We start from the raw sequence: 24666 nt of genomic DNA, 5'->3' as shown, positions 1-24666 counted from the left end.
ATGTGGGAATAGTGGAAATATTTTATGTTTTAGAAGTGTTGTCTTACAGTGTGTTCAAAAAAAGAAAACAGAAATGGATAAGGAGGGAAGGTGGTGATGAGGAAGCGGAAAGGAAAGATAAACAAAGTATGAAATGTCCATGTTGAACTATATGACTATAAATATACATAACCAAATCAAAAGGAAGAGGCTGTTAAATTTACTGAAGAAAGAAAAAATTGATATAGCATTCGTGCAGGAAACACATCTAACTGAAGTGGAACACAAGAAATTAAGGAGAGACTGGGTAGGGCTCGTAACGGCAGCATCAAATAACTCAAAAGTCAGAGGAGTAGCTATATTAATCAATAAAAATGTACCAATCAAAATAGAGGAGGAAATAAAAGATCCAGCAGGGAGGTATGTAATGATAAAGTGTCAGATATATTCAGAATTTTGGAATTTGCTCAATATATCTGCACCTAATGAAGAGGATCAAAAATTTATGCAAGATATCTTTTTGAAGATTGCAGATACGCAGGGGAATATACTGATAGGAGGGGACTTTAACCTTAATTTGGACTCAAAGATGGACAAAACTGGACAAAAGACTAGCAGAAAGAACAGGGTAGCCAAATTTATGGTTAAATCAATGCAAGAAATGCAACTTTTGGATATATGGAGGAGACAACACCCAAAGGAGAAGGAATGCTTATTATTCGGGTAGACATAAAACATACTCAAGGATAGACCTGTCCCTGTTGTCAGCCCACATCCAAGGGAGAGTTAGAAAAACAAAATATAAAGCTAGATTGTTATCGGATCACTCACCCCTGTTATTAGCAATAGAGCTGGAGGACATCCCACCGAGAATGTATAGATGGAGATTAAATACCATGCTACTTAAAAGACAGGATTTTAGAGAATTCAATGAGCGACAAATTAAAATGTATTTTGAAATAAATACGGAATCAGTTGAAGATAAATTTATACTATGGGATGCAATGAAAGCGTTTATCAGAGGGCAGATAATAAGTTATGTAACTAAGATGAAGAAGGACTACAATCGGGAAATAGAACAGCTGGAAAGGGAAATACCAAGTACAGAAAAAGAATTAGCAACAAGGGAAGATACAACAAAAAGAAGAGAATTGGCGGACAAAAAAAATAAAATATGAAACACTACAAACGTACAAGGTGGAGAAGAACATAATGAAGAAAAAACAGAAGTATTATGAGCTAGGAGAAAAAACGCACAAAAGACTAGCTTGGCAGCTTAAAACAGAACAAACTAAAAGAACGGTATTGGCATCAAGGAAAAAGGACAAACAAATTACATATAACCCAACAGAGATCAATGAAAACTTCAAGGAATTCTACAAGCAATTATACCGAACTGAGAACGAAGGGAAAGAAGACAAAATAGATGAGTTTCTAGCTAAAATTGAACTACCGAAATTGCAAGAAGAGGAGCAAAACAAATTAATAAAATCATTTGAAATAAAGGAAATACAGGATATATTAAAAAAAACTACCGAACAATAAAATGCCGGGAGAGGACGGACTCCCAATAGAATTCTATAAAACTTTTAAAGACTTATTAATTCCTCCTCTCCGGGAAGTAATGAACCAGATTGAAGAAACACAAACATGCCAGATTCATGCAAAACAGCAATGATACCAAAGACGGGGAAAAATCCACTAACACCAGCGTCGTATAGACCAATATATCTACTTAACACAGATTATAAGATAATCTGCTAAACTATTAGCAAACAGATTGGCCGACTGTGTACCAAAAATAGTAAAACTAGATCAAACTGGATTTATTAAGAAAAGACGAACAACGGACAATATCTGTAAGTTCATTAACTTAATCTACGCAGTACAAGGAAACAAGACGCCAACAGTGGCGGTTGCCTTAGACGCAGAGAAAGCCTTTGACAGAGTAGAATGGAATTATTTATTCAAAGTACTACAGAGGTTCAACCTACCAAAGAAATATATTAATTGGATTGAAGCATTATATAAGGAACCATTGGCAAAGGTGACAGTAAATGGATATATATCAAACCAATTTAAATTAAGCAGGTCAACTAGGCAGGGATGTCCACTATCTCCCTCACTGTTTGCATTAGCTATAGAACCATTGGCAGAACTGATAAGAACAGAAAATAAAATACGAGGGATAAAAATAAAAGAGAAGGAATATAAAATCAGTCTATTTGCAGATGACGTCATAGTATACCGAACAGAACTAGAATTATCAATAAAAGAATTACCTAAGAAATTGAAGGAATATGGAGAAGTATCGGGGTATAAGATCAACGCAAATAAAAGTGAAGCAATGCCAATGAATAATGCGGATTTCACAAAGTTTAAGAAAGAATCACCATTTAAATGGCAAACATAAGCAATCCGATACCTAAGTATTCAACTAGATAATAATCTAGGCCATCTATACAAATTAAATTATCAGCCATTAATGAAGAAATTACAAGATGACTTAGAACATTGGAAAGATTTACCACTAACACTGATAGGAAGGGTAAATTGCATTAAAATTAATATCTTCCCAAGGATACAATACCTATTCCAATTGTTACCAATTCACCTAACAGAGAAATTCTTCAAGGAGCTAAAGAAAATAATAAGGAAATTCTACTGGAAAGGGGGAAAACCGAGGATAGTGCTAGATAAATTAACAGAATGGTACAAACAAGGGGGCTTACAACTACCAAACTTTAAAAATTATTAGAGAGCAGCACAATTAAGATACCTATGAAATTTTTATCAAACAAGGTAAAAACCAGATTGGACCAGATTAAAGCTAGATAAAATAGGGGAGAAGGTACCTGAACATATACTATATAAGTGGGATGAAAAGCTGGTGCAACATGGGAATTCACCAGTACTGCACCATCTGCTCAACATTTGGAAGAAGATTCACGTAGAAAGGAAAAAAAACAAATGATCAACTACCAAAATTAATATTGACACAAAATCAACTAATCCCCTTCACAATAGATAACCTTTCCTTTAGAGAATGGGAGAGAAAAGGGATCAAAAGAATAGAAAATTGTTTTTCGGGAAATAAATTATTATCTTTTGAACAAATGAAGTGCAAATATGGTATAACTCACGGTACAATGTTTGCATACCACCAACTGAAAACCTACTTGAAGGACAAATTGGGAAGCAGGCTGAGGTTACCAGAAGGAAGCAATTTTGAATATATGATTACAGACACAATGATAATTAAAAGATTTATAACATGTACATCAAACTGCAAGAGAAAGAGAATGATGAAATAAGCTGTAAACCCAAACAAAAGTGGGAACAAGATCTAAACATAAAGATAAAGAATGAAACATGGGAAAAAGCTATGCTCTGGAACTATGAGAAATACAATAAACACGAGGTTACACATGATACAATATAGTTGGTTACACAGGCTATACACCACGCCCCAAAAGTTAAATAAATGGGACCCAACAGTATCAGATAGATGTTTTCGCTGTAAGAAAGAAACGGGAATAACAGTACATGCAATTTGGGCATGTGAGAAAGTGGAAAAGTTTTGGGAAGATCTAAATCAGCTATTAAATAAAATCACAAAAAGCAACATACCAAAAAATCCAGAGATCTTTCTTCTAAGTAATATAAGAAGTAAAGAACTTGGACTCGATTTGGATGGAGCACAAAAAAGATTTATTATGATAGCCTTAGCTGTAGCAAAAAAATGTATTATGTCAACCTAGAAATCAGAAGATTGCCTGAGATTACAGCAATGGTACATAGAAATGAATAAATGTATTCCATTGGAAAAAAATAACATATAATTTAAGAAATAACATCACAGTATTCTTACAAATTTGGGAACCGTACATGGAACACAAAAGAGAAGTCTTACCGTGGACCTCCACCACCTAAAATGACAGAAGGAGAAGACGACGAAATGAACTGAACAAGACACAAATTTCTTGTTTATTTTCGTTGTGTGACAACATTGTTTAATGGGTTTAATGTATCATATATGTTAAACGTTGAGTGCGCGGGGAGGGGGGGTGAAGGAGGGAGGGAAGGAGGGGGGAAAGGGGAGAAAATGACACTGTGTATATTCAAGAGGCAAATGTTTGTGTGTATTTGGGTCAATATGATTCATAATGTGAAAAATAAAAAATAAAATTTTTTTAATTAAAAAAAAAGGCATATGTCATGCCCACCTGTTTTATCGTACTATGACATGACAAACCAGTCATGTTATCCTGTGATGCATCACAGTACAGTCTGGGTGCAGCATGCCTGCAGGATGGAAGCCCAGTGGCCTATGCATCCATGTCACTCACCATCAGAGACCAGATACACCCAAATAGAGAAGGAGTTGTTGGCAGTAGTTTTCGCCTGCTCAAAATTTAACGACTACATTTATGTTAGACCAGTGACCATAGAGACAGACCACTTACCTCTGGTCACAATTCTGAAATAGCCAATCCATGCAGCCCATGCACGATGACAGAGAATGATGCTCAGGTTTCAAAAATACAACCTGACTTTAATTTACAAGTGCAGAAAAGAAATCCACTTGGCCGATGCGCTATCTTGTGCTCCCAGAAAATGCACGATCCAGCAAGCTGAGGAGAGGACACGTTTGATATAATGACAGTAATGCACATCTCCTCCTCCCAGCTGGGTGGACTGAGACAGCACATGGCTGAAGGTGCAACTTTGAGGACCATAAGCACTTTTATCAAGGGTGGCTGGCCTGACAGACAGCGCAACCCTAATTCCCAATCCGGGACAAATTACTTATTGATGATGGAATCATAATGAAAGGCCTTAGAACAGTAGTTCAGAGTTCACTGCAAAACATGTATGTCCACATCCTGCACAGAGGGCACCCAGGGGTAGAAACAACCAAACGCAGGGCTAGAGACAGTTTAGACCACACCAACAGCAAGAGTCATTGCAACTTCACGCAGTGCCGGACCTCCTCTGGTCAACCGTGGCATCAGACATCTTTGAATGGCATGGTCAACAGAATTTAGTTCTTGACGATTCACACCTTTTACCCAACGTCACCTTGTCGGCAGTCATTATCAAGTTAAAAAGACACTTCTCAGTGCATGGGGGCCCCAAAACTCCACTGTCAGACAATGGCACCTAGTTCACCAGTGAGAAATTCAGACGCTTTGCAACTACATGGAATTTCAACCACATCACTAGCAGTCTGGAGTACCCACAGTCAAACAGGTTGGCTGAAAGAGCCATGAGAAGCATGGAGAAGTCTCACAGGGAAAATACTAATGTGATCCTAAACCTGCTGAACCTAAGGAACATCCCCAGTGACGCATATTGGGCTCTCCGGCACAACGATTCATGTCCAGGCAGACACGGGTGACTCTGCCTGTGGCAAGGAGACACTTGGAGTCTCAGCTAAAGAACCCGCAAGAAATTAAATCCCAACTGCTGAACAAGAGGCTAATACAGAAAAGGTGCTATGCAGAAACAGTTGGCTGTCCGTGCCATTAGCAGAATGGCAAATCATAAGGATGCAGACTCCACAGGGCTACGACGTATGGGCATAGTCGAAAGGAGCTGCCAGGAGCCCAGGTCATACCTGGTAAAATTAGAAGGAAGGGTGCATTGGAGAAACCGTCAACATATCCTACCCGTAAGGGAGCCACCCCCATCCCGAATCATTCCTGATGAGACTATAAAAATTTAGATTTTGGAACCTCTCTTCATGCAACCTTACTAATCCAATTATTGGCATTCCTGGCTCAAGAGTGGGAAGGTTTTTCTTAAAAAAATATATGGGTGCCAGTTACATCCAGACTTTGCAGACCATGGTGATATTTGCTTGGCCCACAAGAGCACTTCACCAACAAGAGCATTCTCATTTCCATTAATGCATCCTGAATACTCAGTGAGGTGTTTGTGCATTAATTCCTGGAACTGTTAGAGCCACAATGCCTCATCTTCAATCAGGGTTAGCTGGAGTGTTTGAATAGAATCAGTAACTCCTGTAAAACTCTTGATGTAATAATAGATTCATAGATATCATGGAGTTGAGAATTCACTCTGGCTCAGAGTTTCTAGAACTTGTCTATAACAACCACTTTGCCCATGTCCAAAAGCATCAGCATACATCCTCCATAATTTTGTGCAACAGATCCAAAAAGTGACTGTACACTATAAAATCCATAATTTAACTGCTTCATTCACTTACTTAAGCCTCTGGAGTGGGATTTGGATTCAAGTCCAACTCCAAGGCATATTCAAAATTAAGGGTGACATTCTGCACATAACAGAGTGAATTGTCCACTGTAAGAAGTACAACTTGATATCAGGAGGATGTCCTAACATCCTTTATAATAGGGAAAACATGCTTGACAAATCTTCCAAAATTTTTTGAGGCTACAACCAGAGGAGTGGACAAGTGGATTTTCAAAACACTTTTGATAAGATTCCATTCAAGAGATTGATGTGCAAAATTAAAGAACAAAGCACAATGCAAATAGAAAACTGGTTAGTAGGCAGAAAGCAGAGAATGATAATGGGTCCTTTTCTCATTGACAGGCAGTTACTCATGAGGTACCACACGTTTCAGAGCTAGGACTCCAGCTGTTTATAATTATTTTAATGAATCCCATCCAGGGTAAATCTTTGATGAATTTTTTGCAAAAATAATTTAAAGGAGAAATATATCATGTGTCTTAGCTTATAAACAGGAGCCTCTCAAGTCTTGACGCAAGACAGAAAACACTCACTTCTGAATCAGTCTGAATCTATCTTGTGTGGAGGTCTGATAAGAAATGTGACTGAGTGCTGAGTGCTAAGCCACTTATATTGAGAAATGCCAGATGACCACCCTGACTTGTGCCAGATTGCTCACCACCTCTCCCAAGGTCACCTGGGAGGACCGAGACATGACATCAGATCCACCCTGATTTCCGTTGTCCACATGGAAACACACTGTGGCCCGTGGCTCACTGGTTGGGGACTACAGATCTACATGAAAGAATTGAAGATAAGACAATAAAACCTCTGGTATCTGGCACCTATATGGATTGGTAGATGCCAGATAAGTGTATTTTGGGTGTCTTGAGATTGACTGGTACTCTTACAAGGTCTAACTAATACACCTGCATTAAGAATAAACAGTTTAACAAACAAAAGACAAAAATACTAAACTATATTTACACTGAACAAACTGCATTTGCATGAACATATAAACTTAAAGCATTTTAATTTATTTTCAGTCGCTTTCTTTGAAAACATTTAATCATGGCTGCATCTGTAGAGCTGCCAGAAAGATGATCAATAGCATTATACTATGGATAATTAACCACCTCCCTCCCCAAATTTACAGATAAACCATTTGACTGGGATGATTCTTACTAAGCAGGTACAAGGAGATACTTTAAAAGAGTCACCCCCCAACAGCAAGCAGCATCAACCAGCTCTTCGTCCTGGACGATGCCATTGTTTTTTCACACAACCTTATTCAAACAGCTGCTACGAGCAAAGTATGACCAAGGTACTCCACTGGCTGAATATTTGTTCCCATCTTCACCAAAGGTTTAAGTGTTATTTCAGAGAACAATTGTAAACTTGGATCTTTATTGACTATTATTTTATTCTTGTTTATTTTAATTTTTTAATTTATTTTCATTGATTATTTTGCTGATTGCTTGAAGCTGCCGATTGCTTGAATTCCAAATACTAGGGGTTTTATTGTATCTCTTAAATTTTTTAAACAAGCAAGCTGGCAGTGTGAATTGTCTTAAAGTTTACAGTGGCTGCAGGATGACTTGTACAGATTCACAGAGATGGCAAATGCATGTCAGATTCAGTACAATGCAGGCAAATGTGAGGTTATCTATTTTGGTGGCAATATTATCCAAATGATGACAAATTAAGAAAAGGAAGTGCAATGAAACCTGGGTGTCATTCTCCACCAGTCATTGAGGGGTGGAATGTAGGTATAGAAGAAGAGAGCAAATGAAATTTTGGATTTTAATATGAGAGATTTTGAATGTAGAAGATGACAGATTTAACTGCAATTGGTGACGCCACTCCTTATGTAGTTTTGATCTCCCAATCTGAGGAAGGACATTCTTGCTATTGAGAGAGTGCTATGAAGGTTCACCAGGTTGATGCCTGGGATGGCAGCAATAATGCATGAGGAAACACTGGACAGAATAGGGTTAAACATATATCTCTTGGAGACGCACAAAATTCTGAAAGAACTGGACAGGTTAGATACAGAAAGAACATTCTCAATGTTGGAAAGCCCAAAACAAGGGGTCACAGTTTAAGGGTAAGGAGTAAACAATTCAGGAACCAGATAAGGATAAACTTCTTTTTTCAGAAAGTTGTGAACGTGTGGAACTCACCACCAGAGAGTTATTGAGGCCAGTTTCTTACACATATTCTAAAGAGAAATGGGTCTGGCCCATATTGCTGAAGGGATCGAGCGCCATGGAGAGAAAAGGGTATAGTATACTGAAGTCCCATGATCAGCCGTGATAGTGCAGGCTCAAAGCACTGAATGGCCTACTCTTGCTCCAGTGATGCAGATAAAAGGTCCTTTGGCACCTTTTTAAAAGAAAGTTAATAGGAGATGTAAATTTTGGTTTAACCTGAGTCAAAATTAGATGAATGTGATGTGTCATTGTTTTCCTCTGATACATATTTCTGCAATTCTATGAAAACAGATTATCTTTCATTTTCATGTTACTGTTTGTGATAACTCCATTTCACAACCAACTACATTTCTGATATTTTGTAAATTGAAAAAGGTTTTGGGATATTGTGTTCTTTCTCCTTTATAGAAACTATAAAACATAATGCAGTTATCGATTTTTTCATGAAGATGAAACAATAGCTAAATCATAAAAAATAACCAAATCATATCAATTACTAATCTGCATTTCATAATCCTTACGTATGCTGCACGCACAATTGTAATTTTGGTTAATGCACATCAAAAGAACTTTATCTGAAATTCAGAAACTCTGTTTGGAAAACAATTAAGCACAAATTAAGGATTAGAATCAATAGCCAATTTAAATAGCAACTAGCATCTTAATCTATTTGCAATTGTCACTTTTTCCAAGTAGAAATTGCATTTGGTTTAATATCCAAATATACAAGGACTGCAGAAAATTCATGGAAATTTACAAAGATGAGATTATAGTTATCAAAATCATTTTTTTTGTGGGGGGGAAATGTTTAGAGGATTGAAGGCCTGAGGGAAGGGAAAATGTTAATATTGCATGCCAAAATATAGATATTCAATCTTTTTCCCAAAGGTTGGAAATGTCAACTCAAAGAGGGAAGTTTAAAGATATGATGCACAGGTTAAGTGGTGGCAGTCGTTACAATAGCAAATTTTAAGAGGCATCTGTTCCAAATATAACACTGGACAACAAATATTTTGCTTCATGAACACTTTTGGGTGTATTTTATGGACTTTGGGCTGCTGATCACGAAAATCACCTTTTAAAAAAAAAAATTCCTATCATGTACCTTTTTTTAAAATATAACGTATTTTTGTGATTTCCAGTCAAATTTTAAATAATCTTCAAGCAAAAAAGCCATGAAGTACAACATGTCATTGAAAATTTATTTTCTGGAGGAGTCACGTGATGGAGTAGTGGCCGGACGGTGAACTCCAGCCCTCTCCAGAAAAGTCGGGAAAAACAAAGGAAAACACAAAGGCACAGAAATAAAAGTTACAGAAAAGTGAGTATAAAGGTGGAAAGAAGATGGCGACAAAAAAAGAAAAATCGAAAGCAACGGTAAGAAGAGAGGAAGAGAAGACAAAGGAGGAAAAAGGTGAAGGCCTTACCTGTCCAAAGAGGCCCGCTGCGGAGAGAGAAACCCGCTCCCTCAGGTCGGTAAATAATGGACTACAAAAATGGCTCGCAGAGCCGAGTAAAAGTGCGCAACCGCAATGCGAATGAAAAAAAACACACCAACGGGAGGGGGGACCAGCTGGGGAGTCGATCTCCACAGCCGGCAACGACAGCTGCAGAACACCTGCAGCAAGAAGAGACCACAGAAGACAATAGAAACAAGAAAGAAGAGGAGGAAAGGGCACCAAAGAAACAACAGATGGCCAACCCAGAGGAAGAAGAAGAGGAAGAGGAAGAGTACAGTGAAATAGAAGAAGAAAAGAAAGGCAAGGTAAAGGATATACTTGCTCTTATTAAAGGATACATGGAGTCATTTAAAGAATGGCAAACACAGGAATTTAAGGATTTAAGAAAAAGAATAAACAACACAGAAGAGAAAATAAATAAAATGGAGATGACCTTAACAGAAATGGGAAAGAAAATGGACAAGATGGAAGAGCGGGCAGTAGCAGCTGAAATGGAGGTAGAAGACTTAAAAAAGAAATTGGAGAAATCTAATAAAAAAACTAAAGAGACACAAGAACTACTAGCTCAAAAAATAGATACAATGGAAAACCATAACAGAAGAAATAACATAAAGATAGTGGGCCTTAAGGAAGATGAAGAAGGCAAGAATATGAGGGAGTTTATAAAAGAGTGGATCCCTAAGACCCTAGGATGTCCAGAACTACAGCAAGAAATGGAAATAGAAAGGGCACATAGAGTATTGGCCTCTAAACCACAACCACAACAAAAACCAAGATCTATTGTAGTAAAATTCCTAAGATATACTACAAGAGAAAAGGTACTGGAGAAGACAATGGAAAAAGTAAGAGAGGGCAACAAACCACTGGAGTATAAAGGGCAAAAAATCTTCATTTATCCAGATATAAGTTTTGAACTCCTAAAGAAGAGAAAAGAGTTCAATACAGCAAAGGCGATTTTATGGAAGAAAGGGTATAAATTTATACTAAAGCATCCAGCGGTAATGAAAATATTTATTCCAGGACAACAAAACAGACTATTCTCGGATCCAGAAGAAGCACGAAAATTTGCAGAACAATTACAAAAATAGACTGAGGGAGGAAGACGGGTAATGAGAGTTAAAATGATCACGATTGATATGTATGTGGGTAAAGACAAAAATAGACTGAGGGATGAAGACGGGTAATGAGAGTAAAAATGATCACGATTGATATGTATGCGGGTAAAGAGGTACAAGAGTGAATAGAGACAATGAGCATACATGAATGTATCTGTACTTAGAGGAAAATATAGATAGCATAGACAAGAATTAATAAGGGAAGGTAATGGAATAGAGAGAATAAGGAGGGAATTAAAAGAGTGACTTTTGTGACATATGAAAAGTGAAATCTTTTCTGGGGGGGCTGGGTGGGGGAAAAGAGCGGTCACTGCAAAATCAGTTGACGCTTGCGAGTGGATTCGCAAATCCAAATGGAGAGGGGAGATGTGGTTGTCCGACAAGGGATAAAGGACAACTCAGGAGGTGAAGGGGAGATTGGGGATAAATAAGATAGAAATAGGAGAATAAGGAAAATGTTGGATGTTGTAGGAATGTTGTCTTATAAAGAGTTGAAAATAAGAAAACAGAAATGGAAAAGGAGGAAAGGTAATGATGGAAAAACGGAAAGAGAAGATAAACAAAATATAAAAGGGCTACGCTGAACTATATGTCTTTAAATATTAATGGAATACATAACCAAATTAAAAGGAAGAAACTACTAAATTTAAATGAATAAATGTATTCCATTAGAAAAAATAACATATAGGTTAAGAAATAATATTGAAATATTCGAACAAGTATAGGAGCCTTACATTAAATACAATAGCGAAAACCCACCGGGGACAAACATTACCTAAGTTGATGGAAGGAGAAGGAAAGAAAAGAATGGACTCGGTAAAATTTCTGGTGTAATTTTGTTGAATGACAACATTGTCTGACTGGCTTAATGCAACCTAGATTGTATACCTAAAATGGATGAGAGGGGGGGGTGGGGGGGTGGTTTGGGAGGAAAGGGGGGGGGGGGGGGAAGAAAAAGTCACTGTATATGTGTGAAAAAGAAATAGTGTATATCATGGCTAATGTGATTTATGGTGTGAAAAATAAAAAAATTTTAAAAATTAAAAAAAAATTCATTTTCTGCATTTGCACTTGGACTTCCTCCCTGTTGATCTTGGTGGACAGTGACAAACTGTGGTGATACGACCACCAGCCTACAGCAGGGGGCGATCTCTGTAACTGCAGGAAGACCACTTAAGGGCTGACTCCACCTGGCTGGCTGTCAATCAGCTGGCCTGAATATAAACCTGAGCTGGCCCCTCCTGAGTCAGTCACATGGGGAGCCACCAAGGTGTTCAGACATTTACTGAATAAAACCTGTGCACAGTCTTTTGAGTTTGTGCTTGCTTGCTGCTACCTCAGTGCATCACATGAACATGGTGAACAGTTTCACCAGGACATTGCAAACATAGAGAAGCCATATCAGGGCAACTGGAATCTATCAATGCTGGCCAACTATTGTTGGGCATTGACGCGAGAGGCATCAGATGCTGAGTTACAAGCGGAAATTAGCAGTAAAACATTTTTAGGTCATTTAAACTAATGCAACGTGTCAGCATTATTATGTAATTAAATGTGCTAAATTCAATTAAAAGTTTCTCCAACTTTTGATGTGATACAGCAAATCTGAAATTATTTTTATGTTCAGCTTGAAGCTGTCCATCATAATCCTCAATTTTTGTTCACGAAGCAAACCTTTTGAAAAAAAATTGTTGTCCAGTGTAATTGGTTCTGAACCGCAAAGAAACTCTGAACAATATATTTTCTCCAAGACATAAGAATGAGAAAATTGCTATCACATTGGATCATTGAGGCAAGGTGGGGTGGGCAGGTTGGCCAGTCCATTTGTGCATGGCAAGATCAAGATTGACAACAAAGAACAAAAGTGCATTTCTTACTTACCAATGCAATCAATATCCTGAGAATAGCTTTGACAGCCTTAAACTGCAATTAAAGATTAATTGCAAGTCAAGATTTTTATGATGTTGACAATTTCAACATTGTAAATGTTTAAAGTAAAAAGGCCTGCCTAGCATGATAAACCAATCCAAATCACAGTGCACTGATCTTTTATACATTTTCTACATCAGCTAGATTTTACAGTTATTTGTGAAAGTTGAGTATCAAAAGTGAAATCTTCCTGCTGACAGAAAAGGAGAAATCACACTGATGCGAAGTTTGAAGAATCTGTTAAATTCTCCAAAGATTTCTAAATACCCAAATCTATAAAGTTCTCTAAGTAACATTCCTAATAAATGTTTTCATTGGTATAATATCTCTAAATACTGTATTAAGGTGACACCATGCTCCACGATTTAAAACTGTGTAGGGCATCAACATCTTGCACAATGTGCTGACCCAGGTAGACAGGATGGTGAAGAAGGTGTTTGACATGCTTGCCTTCATCAGTCAGGAGGATGGAGGTCATGTTACAACTGTACAAAGATTTTGGTGAAACCACCACTGGAGTATTGTGCAGTTTTGATCAGCCAGCTATCGGAAAAAAAGCCATCATTCAGCATGAATTGGTGCAGAAAACAATTCACAAAAGTATTGACAGGACTGGAGGGGTGGGGTGTTGAATTATAAGGAGAGATTGGGACTTCTCTCCTTGGAGAATGGGAGGCAAGGGGATGACCTTACAGAGATTTAGAAAATCATGAGACACAGCTAAGATACAGTGTCAAAGTAATCCCCCCACCACCCCCCCAGGGAAGGCAAGTCTAAAACTAGAGAGAATAAACTTAAGATGAGAGGAGAAAAAAATTAAAAAGAATTTGAGGTGCAACTTCTTTATAGAGGGCGGTGATATATTGAATAAGCTATCAAAGTGGTAGAGGCAGGGGTTGTTGTTTCGCTGAAAAGACAATTTTGTGAGGTACATGGATAGCAATGGTTCAGAAGGATATAGGCTGAATGTGTCAATGAAACTAGCTAGGTCAGCATGGACACGATGGGCCAAACTGCCTATTATCGTGCGTAAATCACTATGATGTTAAATTGATAGAGACATTCTTTAAGTCATTCAGTAAGCATGTAAGCATTGTTTCTTTGCCACCTGATCAAAGTGCTAATTGGATTATTTTGGGACCAATGATGTGGATAGGAAGGGTGAGGAGGCCTTGAAAAGAGCATTCAGGGAGTTAGGCACAAAGTTGAAAAACAGGACCAACCAATTTTCCGCTGCAACCGTGTCTGCCTGTCCCGCATCGGACTTGTCAGCCACAAACGAGCCTGCAGCTGACGTGGACATTTACCCCCTCCATAAATCTTCGTCCGCGAAGCCAAGCCAAAGAGAGTGTGAGAGATAATAGAATATAGGAAGTAAAGCTAGTATGAATGAAATAAGGAATATTGGACTGGACTAGAGGAAGTTGAGTAGGGATGAATTCCAATAAGAGTGTGAGGAAGGGTTACACAAGTATAATAGAATAAGGGTCTTATAGTGATAGAAAGAATTAGCAAGTTCTGCACATAGAATTAGTAAGTCCTGGGGGTTGAGATGTGTGAATAAGGACAAAGGCAGATTCATGAATAAGGACAATGACATGATGGGACCCAGACAGGATACCCCATGGTCTTTCAAGTTTACAGAAACTGCAGGTAGGCAGACAGAATTACCAAATGCCAAACCAATCCAGGAGGCAGAAGAATGTTAGGGGGGGGGGGGAGGATACCTCTACACTGAAATGAACTGTATAAAAGTTGGGTGAGCCCCAGTATGTGTGTGTATTCCCAGGGTAAGGGGAAGCACCCAACTTTGCACTGTTGTACAATAAATGTTCTTTGTTCTCAATTTTTGTCTCGAGCGAAATCTGTGAAGGTACTTCTGTTTCTCACACTAGTGAGGTCAGAAATAGGAAGATAATGCAGGTCAAAATGTGGCAAAAAAGACAGTGCAGGAAGGACAGCTTCAGGTTTTTGGATCATTTGGCTCTCTTCCAGGGAAGGTGGGACTTGTTCTGACAGAACAGTTTGCATCTGAACTGGAGGGGGACTAATACACTTGTGGGAAGATTTGCTCGTGCTCCTCTGAGGGAGGTGGGGGTTTAAACTAGATTTGCATGAGGATGGGATCCAAAGTGCCAGAACAGATAGGGGAGTGGAGGAGGGAAAAGATGTTAAAAATTGCATGCAACATCAGAAGTCAGAGGGCTGTATGTGATGGAATGTTCTTAGGTGCATCTATTTCAATGCAAGATGTTTTGTTGGAAAGGCAGCTGAGCTTAGATGGGCTCATGGAATTATGACATTTTGGCCATTAGTGAAACTTGATTGCAGGAGGGGCAGGACTGACAGCTCAATGTTCTGGACTTCTGTTCATTTCAGAAGCAGTAGAATGGGGGATGAAAGGGGGAGGAGCAGCATTGCTCATCAGGGAATATCACATGTGCTCAGGCAGGACAGACCAGAAGGCTCATCTACTGAGGCAATATGGATGGAGCTGAGGAATGGAAGGGTATGATCACACTCATGGTGTAGTATTATAGATCGCACAATAGACAACGAGAACTGGAGTAGTAAATCTGTGGAGAGATAGGAGACCTGCAGGAAATATAAGGTTGTGAAAGTAGATTTTAACTTTCCCCCTATTGACTGGACTCTCATACTGTAAAAGGGGTGGATGGCTTGGAGTTTGTGAAATATGTCAGGAAAGTTTTCTAAATCAATATATAGAAGTACACATTGGATAACCTTTTAGGGAACGAGACAGGACAGTGACAGAAATATGTGTAAGAGAACATAATGGGCCCAGTGATCATAATCCCATTAGTTTCAGGTTAATTGTGAAGGATAGGTCTGGTCCTCAGGGTGAGATTCTAAACTGGAGAAAGGCCAATTTTAAGGAAATGAAAAAGGATCTAGAATGTGTGGATTGGGATAAGTTGATTTCCGGTAAGGAAGTGCGAGGTAAGTGGAAGACCTTCAAAGGTGAAACTTTAAGAGTTTGTATGCTCCTGTCAGGATTAAAGACAAAGGTCACAGGCATAGAGAACCTTGGATTTCAAGGATCTGGTTCGGAAGAGAGATACATAGCAAGTAAAGGCAATACAGAGCAAATGAGGTACTTGAGTAAACATGAAGAAATCAGAAAGGCTAAAAGAAACATGACGTTGCTTTGAAAACAATCTGAATGAAAATCCTAAGGGTTTCTACAGATGCACCTCACTGACAAAAGGCAAAGGAGGAAAAACCCAACACCCAACCCCAACCAACCAATTTTCCCCTGCAGCCGCTGCAACCGTGTCTGCCTGTCCCGCATCGGACTTGTCAGCCACAAACGAGCCTGCAGCTGACGTGGACTTTTACCCCCTCCATAAATCTTCGTCCGCGAAGCCAAAGTAAGTATTAAGAGCAAAAGGATAGTAAGGAACAAAACTGGTCACCTTGAAAATGTGAGAGAATGCCTATATATGGAACCAAAACAGATGGGGTAAAGATCTTAAATGGGTTTTTTTGCATCAATATTTACTCAGGAAACTGCTAGAGTCATGGGAAGTTAGAAAAACAGTGAGGTAATGGAGCCTTTACAGATAAAAGGGGAGCAGGTGCTTGTTGTCTTAAACCAAATAAAAGTAGATTAGTAGTAGATAAATTATTGGTAGGTGTTCTAAGTGAAGCCAAATTTGGAGTACTGTGTACAGGTTTGGTCACCAAATTATAGGAAAGATATAAACAAAATAGAGAGAGTAAAGAGAAGGTTCACGAGAATGTTGACAGGATTTCAAGGTTTGAGCTACAGGGAAAGGTTGTGCAGACTGGGGCTTTTTTCTCTGGAGCGTAGAAGATTGAGAGGGGACTTGATAGAGGTGATTAAGATTTTAAAAGGGACAGACAGTGTAAACATGGATAGGCTTTTTCAATTAAGAGTGGGGGAGATTCAAACTAGAGGGCATGGTTTAAGATTGAAGGGGGAAAATTATAAGGGGAACATGAGGGGAAATTTCTTTACGCAAAGGGTGGTAGGGATGTGGAATGAGCTTCCGACAGACATGGTCGAGGCGGGATCATTAGTTACATTTAAGGAGACTGGATAGTTACATGGATAGGAGAGGACTGGAGGGGTATGGACCGGGTACTGGTCAGTGGGACTAAGAGGGTGAGGATTTGTTACAGCATGGACTAGTAGGGCCGAATTGGCCTGTTCTGTGCTGTAAGTGGTTATATGGTTATATGGATTGGATATACAAGTATTTGGATAGCCAGGGTCTGATTACAGATAGTCAGCGTGGCTTTGTGTGTGGTACAATGTAGTTAACCAATCTGATAAGAGTTTTTTGAAGAAGTTTGCAGGAAAGTTAATGAAGGGAAGGGTGTGGATGTTGTCTACATGGACTTTGGTGAGGCCTTTGACAGGGTCCCACAAGGGAGGTTAGTCAGGATGGTTCAGATGCTAACTATTCATGGTGAAGTAGTGAAATGGATTTGACAATGGCTGGATGGAGAAACAGAGAGTCATGGATCATTGCTTCTCAGACTGGAGGTCTGATCCCTCAGGGATCAGTGATGGGACCATTGCTGTTTGTCATCTATATCAATGATCTGAATGATAATGTGGTAAATTGGATCAGCAAGTTTGAAGATGGCAGAAAGATTGGTGACATTGTGGACAGGGAAGAATGCTTTCAATGCTTGCAGAGGGATCTGGACCAGCTAGAAAAATGAGCTAAGAAGTGGCAGATGGAGTTTAATGCAGACAAGTGTGAGGTGTTGCATTTTGGAAAGACAAACCAAGAATGGACATAAACAGTAAATGGTAGAGCTCTGAGGAGTGTGATAGAACAGAGGGATCTGGAAATACAGATACATAATTCCCTGAAAGTAGTGTCACAGGTAAATAGGGTTGTAAAGGGAGCTTTGGCATATTGGCCTTCATAAATTAAATTATTGAATATGGTAGTTGGGATGTTATGGTAAAGTTGTATTAGACATTGATGAACCCAACTGTGTGCAGTTTTGGTCACCTAACTACAGGAAAAATATCAATATGTTAGAAAGAGTGCAGAGAAGATTTACTAGGAGTTTCCCAGACTTCAGGAACTGAGTTGCAGGGAAAGGATCAACAGGTTAGGACTTTATTCCCTGGAGCGTAGAAAAATGAGAGGAGATTTGATTGAGGCATTTAAAATTATGAGGGGTATAGAAAGAATAAATGTAGGTTTTTTTTTTTCACTGAGGGTAGGTGAGATACAAACCAGAGAACAAGGATTAAATATGAAAGGGGAAAAGTTTAGGGGAAACATTAAAGAGAGCTTCTTTACACAGAGTGATGGGAATGTGGAATGAGCTACAAGCTGAAGAGGTGAATATGGGCTCCATTTTAACGTTTAAGAGGAATTTGGACAGGTATATGGATGTAAGGGGTATGGAGGGCTATGGACTGGGTGCAGGTCAGTGGGACTAGGCAGAAAAATAATTTGGCACAGACTAGAAGGGTCACAGGGCTTGTTTCTGTTCTGTAATCTTCTATGGAAAGTTATAGAAAACTTAGAAGCAGGAAAGACATTTTTAAACATTGCGCAATAATTATATATTGAACTTCTCCAGAAGCTAACTATATTCAGGAATATCACAAGGACATTCCTGTCTTAAGAGCAATATTATAAGGTATTCTAACCTTGACTTTCCTGACAAGGCAATGTTAACCCCTGAACATGCTCTAAACTTACTCTAATATCACTCTCAATTTCCATAACGAAATTTCACTCACACCAGTCACTCATCAAAAAAAGTCTGGAATATTTGATTAAAGTCTCCTATCTGTTGCTTAAGGACAATTGTGCTTCAAATTTGATCTGTCTCTCAGAGATTCTCCAGTCTATCAATAAATAATAGCCATGACTGGATTTCCTGCCTTGCCAATCAGTCTACAGGAAGCACAGTGCTAAGAGTTTTGCAATTAAAATGAATGCACACAGCATGCAAACAAAACAGATCTGATGATGATGTGTTCCTCCAGAAATTAAGCAAATGTATTATGTAGATTTCTTTACCCTTCTTTTCCTACTGGCAGCTGTTTTTATGTGAAATGCATTTTGCAATAATTTGATAAAAATCATTAATTAGATGGTTTAAAGAAAGGATGAGATAGGATGACACGAAAATTCAGCTCTTTAAAACCCTCATAGCACCTGCACCACTGTACTGTGCTCTCCAAAATGGGTTTTGGGGAGGGAGTATGAAGTTGGATTGAACTGCTCTAAACAGACATGCATAGCGCAGTCCAAATGAATGTGAGAAATATATAGCTTCCTCATCAAGTCTGGAGGTTGCCCACTTTCCCCAGTCCTATTTGTTTGCTGCACAGAACCCTTAGCCAAAACCATCAGGAGGGATAAGAGCACAAGAAGAATGACATTGTCAGGCACTCAAGTCAAGGTCTCCCTATACATGGACAGCGTCATTATCTTTTGATCAAACACATCTGCAGCCAGTTTGGGTCAGCATCAGGTGCCAAGGTAAACCAGAACAAGAGCGAAGCAGTGGTCTTCAGTAACTGGCATGAGCAGTCCACCCTTCTCTTTAGTCAGATCTGACTACCTGAAGGTATTGGAGATCTAGTTTGGAGGGACTGAGGCATGCATGGGGAAACCTGGTCATCAGATGCCAAGTGTTTTCGGGACTGGTGTACATGGCGCAGCCTGGCGGTCACCAGAGTAGCTTTGCAGTTCATGTGAAAGTCCAAGAAGTAAGTAGGGTTGCCATATACAAGGCGCTAGAAAATGGGGCTGAACCCAAGGTGGCCCTTATCCTGAGGACCACTTTTGTGTGTGGCTGCATCAGGCTGTGCATGCAACCAAAGTACGAGGGCACCAAGTGCCACTATCTGTTGAGGTTCTACATGTCCCAGGTGTTGTGAACAATGGCCCTGGCCCTGCTCCCACACAATGTCCCAGTCTCCTGGGACATTGTGGAAAAGCTGAGGGGATGAGACCAAGGGAAAGTTTCTCAACCAACAGACAAGGGAGAAGCAATAAAATCCTGTATAGATAAGATTGACACGAGGGTTATGAAAAGACTTTGTGGAAAAGTTTTTCCAGACCAATACATTTTACCACAAGGCCATCAGTGGTCAGCATGGAATGTCCTGTAGAAACTGAGAGGCAAGGACTCGATGGACCCAGTGGGGTGGTTCCCTGAGCAAATGGTTCAGATCATCTAGCAGAATAACTCATTGCCAGGGCTCACAAACAGGCACCAGGACTTGGCATGGCTGGCGGAACATCACCTACCACGCAAGTTATCCTGGAGATGACTGCATGGAGTGGAGACAGTCATCCACCTCTTTGCTGAATCCAGATTCGCTATGAGTACGTGGAAAAGGATGCAAGGGTCCTTATCACAGTTCATTCCCAGCAGCAGCGGGACAGAGGACTCTCTGATCTATGGCCTGTTCTCAGAAACGCACAGTGAAACATCCAGAACTGCTCAAAGATTGAAAGATGCGCTTTGGTCTGCCTGAAACCTGTTTTTCAGCACACGGAGATGTCAATGCAGAAACGCTGTTGACTAGCACATTCCAGGCTGCAGGACTATGTGCTGAGGGATACACAGAGGCTTGGGGAAGCCAATATGAGGGCACTGTGGGGGAATGACCACAGTCAAGAGTCCTCCCATTACTGAGCATTGAGGGGCTGAGACCAAGGGAAAGTTTCTCAAACAGACAGGGGAGAAGCAACAAGGTCCTATATAGATATGATTGACACGAGGGTTGTGAAAAGACTTTTTTTGTAAATAATTTATTGCAAATACTTTGGGGAAAAAAAAATTTGTACATTTATCACAACACCACACAGAAGTACCGTAACATACCCTGGTTAACATTACTTTTCAGTCTTATTATCAGACGAACTCTTTCAAAGTGATTTGGAAGTTCCTTTTCTTTCCTCCATGATTTTCACCTCAACTTTTGTGGTGATCTTTCTTTTTCTCTGATCAATTAGCACACAATGTTGTTTATTTTCCTGAATGTATACTCAATTATTCATTTTATTCTTTCCTCTGGTTTTGTTCCTTTTCAAATTGTGATCATTTGAAATCTCATCATCATTCCATGACACACCTGAAATTTTAACCTTAATCCTGTTTACAAATAATGCCTGACTTGAAGGTGACTGATATTTTTAATTATTGTTTACAGGTATTTACAGTGTTTGATAATATTACTATTAATTAATGGATTATATTTAATTGAAGAGTTCCTTGTTCTTAGCCCACATACAATAGACTGCATAAACCACAATGCAGTGAATTATATGGTCTACATTTCAAGTCAAAGCTCTTTATCCAGTTTGCAGTGTTAACCATTCTTTTTCTCCCATTGATGCTGCCTGACCACCCAAGTTCCTCCAGTAGAGTGTGATTAGACTGATTCCAGCATTTGCAGTCTCCTGTGTGCCTCCAAGAAACAGTCCATCAGGTCAGAGACTCCTTTACAGTATGAGGAAAATGACGTAATGAAGATAGGTGGAGGATGAGGAGAACAAATAATATCTGATAATGGTAGCACAGATAATTTATTGGATTGAAAGAAGGAACTGTGCTTTGCTCTGACCAGGAGAGGGCAAAAGCAGAGTGTGGGAAATAGATGCAGTCATAGTTCTGTCTACTATGGTAAAAGAAAAGACATGTTTGGGAAAAAGGAATACATTTCAGAGACATCAGTACTGAATAAGATCAGAGTTCTTACATTCATCTGATTGAATTATTTGAAGGATCTCCAAAGAGTAGACAGAAAAAAAAAATGAAGGGTCTAGAACCGGAGGATAGAAAATTAAGATGGCCATCAAAAAAAATAGAACCAGAGGAGATCTGTATAGGTGAGTGCATGAAAATTTTGGGGAGATTTCAGGGGTATGTATATTTTTTAATATACACTCACTTGGAATGCATTGCCAGGGTTGGTGGTGGAGGCTGGTGCTATAGGGACATTGAAAAGACTCCAACACACTTGAATGCAAGAAAAATAGAGGGTTTTGGGTGGGAGGTAGGGAAGGTTTAGATGCCAAATAGGCATATAATCGCTCATTGCATCATGGGCAAAAGAGCCTGTACTGTGCTGCTGTTGGAATCTAGGGGTTAAAACATTATGAAAGAAATGATTAATTAATAAGTTTATAGGTACTGCATGGTTCAGGGAAAAAGAGGAATGTGATTAAGTGGCAATCACAGCATGGAGCAAAGTTGGCTGAGCAAAATTGTCTGCTCCCAAATACAGGGAGAGGAAATGCATAAAACGATTTAGGAGGAATGCTCAAACTGAAGGAGGTGGCGAGTAGCACAGGAGACAAACAGGCCAGACCAGAACAAAGAAGGGCCTGCAAGAAACAAAGGGAATGGAAAACCAGTCTAGGAGGAAGATTAAGGCATGAGAAGGTGTTAAAGAGAACAGCAGAAATTGGCCAGACAGGAACAGAATGGTGATTAGAAATATCTGGGGATGAATTAATTTCTGATCAAAACAACAGGATAGTCTGGACTGGAGGATTAAGATGGGAGCGCTACACCCCAGATATCTGCAAAACAGGAGACGACTTGTGATAACCCTTATGCAAAAAGATCTAGCAAAGGAAGACAACTTTTGTTCTGTACGATAATGAAATCTAGCAAAGCAACTTTTGTTCTGTATGATAAGGTTGATCTATATAAACTGAGCCAACTGGACAATAGGGGTCAGTCTTGGGGAATAACTCACTGTGCAGGTGACCTATGAACTAACGATTGACCCAGAGCTCTGTTAAGTTTTATTCTTGTGCTGTGTAATAAATTGACTGTTGAACCGAATACCTTCTCCTATAACTTCATTCAAAGAACACGCTGGACTCAGACCACACATAGACTAAATTAAGAGTAAGGTAAAGCCGGAGAGGAACAGAGTTTCAGGGCTATGTGGAGATAACAGAGAAACAGAAATAAGTTTTTCAATGTGAATTCCATAGATCAAAGAGCCTCCTTCTGTGTCGTAATTTGTCAAGCATTTGATTGGTTGCACAAAAAAGATTTGTTAAGATAGCCCTAGCTGTAGCAAAAAAATGTATTATGTCAACCTGGAAATTGGAAGATAATTTGAAAATACAACAATGGTATATAGAAATGAATAAATGTATTCCATTAGAAAAAATAACATATAGTTTAAGAAATAATATTGAAATATTCGAACAAGTATGGGAGCCTTACATTAAATACAATAGCGAAAACCTACCGGGAACAAACATTACCTAAGTTGATGGAAGGAGAAGAAAAGAAAAGAATGGACTCAGTAGAATTTCTGGTGTATTTTTGTTGAATGACAACATTGTCTAACTGAATTAATGCAACCTAGATTGTATAACTAAAATGGATGAGAGGGGGGGGATGGGGGGGTGGCTTGGGAGGAGGGAGGGGGGAGGGAGAAAAAGTCACTGTAAATGTGTGGAAAAGAAAAAGTGTATATCATGGCTATTGTGATTTATGGTGTGAAAAATAAAAAATTTAAAAAAAAAACATTTGATTGGTGTGGATATAAAATTAAAGGCAGTAATAGTTGGGAAATAGAGGGGCTGCAAGTTGCCAGAATCAGAGAAAATGTGTCAGGTGTACAAGAGGCAGGATAAATGTAGCTTTGCAAAGGCATCAGAAGATTGAAAGAAAACATCCTACAGGGGAATTAAACAGGGGAAACAAGAACTATTTCAGTTAGAATATACATAATTGGAAAATAATCAGAAAATCATACCAGGACTGTTTTTTTAAAAAAATCAGGCTTGAAAAAGAACTTGCACCGGCTCAGTCTACTTCTGGAGGCAAGTTCACGGCGAGAGAGAGACTCACTCGGCCGGAGGAACTCTGCGAGGAGATAGAGAAGGGGGTCAACGTTTCGGGCTAGGGTCCCCCGTTAAGCCCGAAACATCCCACCGTTCTTTTCTTGCTTCGGCTGAATACCTCCAGCACGATATGTTTAACCACGAAAGATTTTACTCTCTCGTGAACAAGGTTGGATATTGATCTTCCTGGTGCAGTCTCCATGGGTTAAATTTATTGACGTGGTAGCATGCATGGAAACTTTATTTTTACAGAAAGGACACCGCTCCAGTTGAATGAATCGTGGCAGAAGTGGATTACAAATGTACCTGGCTTTCAGCCACGAGTAAAACGCCTTGAAATGCTCGGCTTGTCCCTGGGGTTACCGAATCACATGGCACACAGACAAACCTTGCCATCCACCGGGGACCTGGTCTGAGCGGCCCTGCTCCTGCGTTCCGGACTTCTGGCCCACAAGCTGACGGCCCTGCGTGGCCCCCAGCTCCTGTCCATCCCTGGGCTCGGCTCCTGAGGTCGGCTTCACCGCCTGCCGCGCACACCCCTCCTGTTCTCGGGAGGCCGTCAGACAACAGGCTCCGTCTCCTGGCAACCACTACTCAGCGTGGGGCGGCGCTGAGGACCAGGGGCGGCGCTGAGGACCAGGGGCGGGCAGCCTGTCGATAGGACCGCGCTGGACGGGGGGGGGTCCTATCATCCTTGGAACCCAGCCCTCATCCCAACTTGGGCATCTCTCAGACCACTGAAAATAAATACGATCGGAATGCAAAGTCGGTATTTTGAAATGGTTCATTGAAAATTACCGTAGGATGTTAAATATTTATTTATATTGGTTTGTTTTGGAAAAACACTTTCTAGTGTTGATTAACTGAAGTCAAATAATAGTTATGTCCTGGTTTGGTT

General features: G+C 39.6%; 1 protein-coding gene across 8 annotated transcripts in view; it reads right to left on the bottom strand.

The window, feature by feature from the left end:
• Positions 1-24428, bottom strand: part of dnah5 (dynein, axonemal, heavy chain 5) — a 343529-nt gene extending 319101 nt beyond the window's left edge. For 4 of the 8 annotated variants that reach the window (XM_069914164.1, XM_069914172.1, XM_069914166.1 and 1 more), the window contains exon 1: positions 24157-24426. In XM_069914164.1, the coding sequence (XP_069770265.1) occupies positions 24157-24258 (102 nt within the window). In that variant the 5' untranslated portion in view covers positions 24259-24426. Of the gene's footprint in view, positions 1-24074 lie in introns of all 8 variants that reach the window. The other 4 variants (XM_069914167.1, XM_069914169.1, XM_069914173.1 and 1 more) reach the window with 3 other exon arrangements.
• Between the last annotated feature and the right edge of the window lie 238 nt (positions 24429-24666).

Source organism: Narcine bancroftii, chromosome 1 (assembly GCF_036971445.1).
Source record: "Narcine bancroftii isolate sNarBan1 chromosome 1, sNarBan1.hap1, whole genome shotgun sequence".
Taxonomy (NCBI): domain Eukaryota; kingdom Metazoa; phylum Chordata; class Chondrichthyes; order Torpediniformes; family Narcinidae; genus Narcine; species Narcine bancroftii.
Note: the sequence above shows the minus strand (reverse complement) of the source record. Positions and strands in the feature narration are given on the sequence as shown.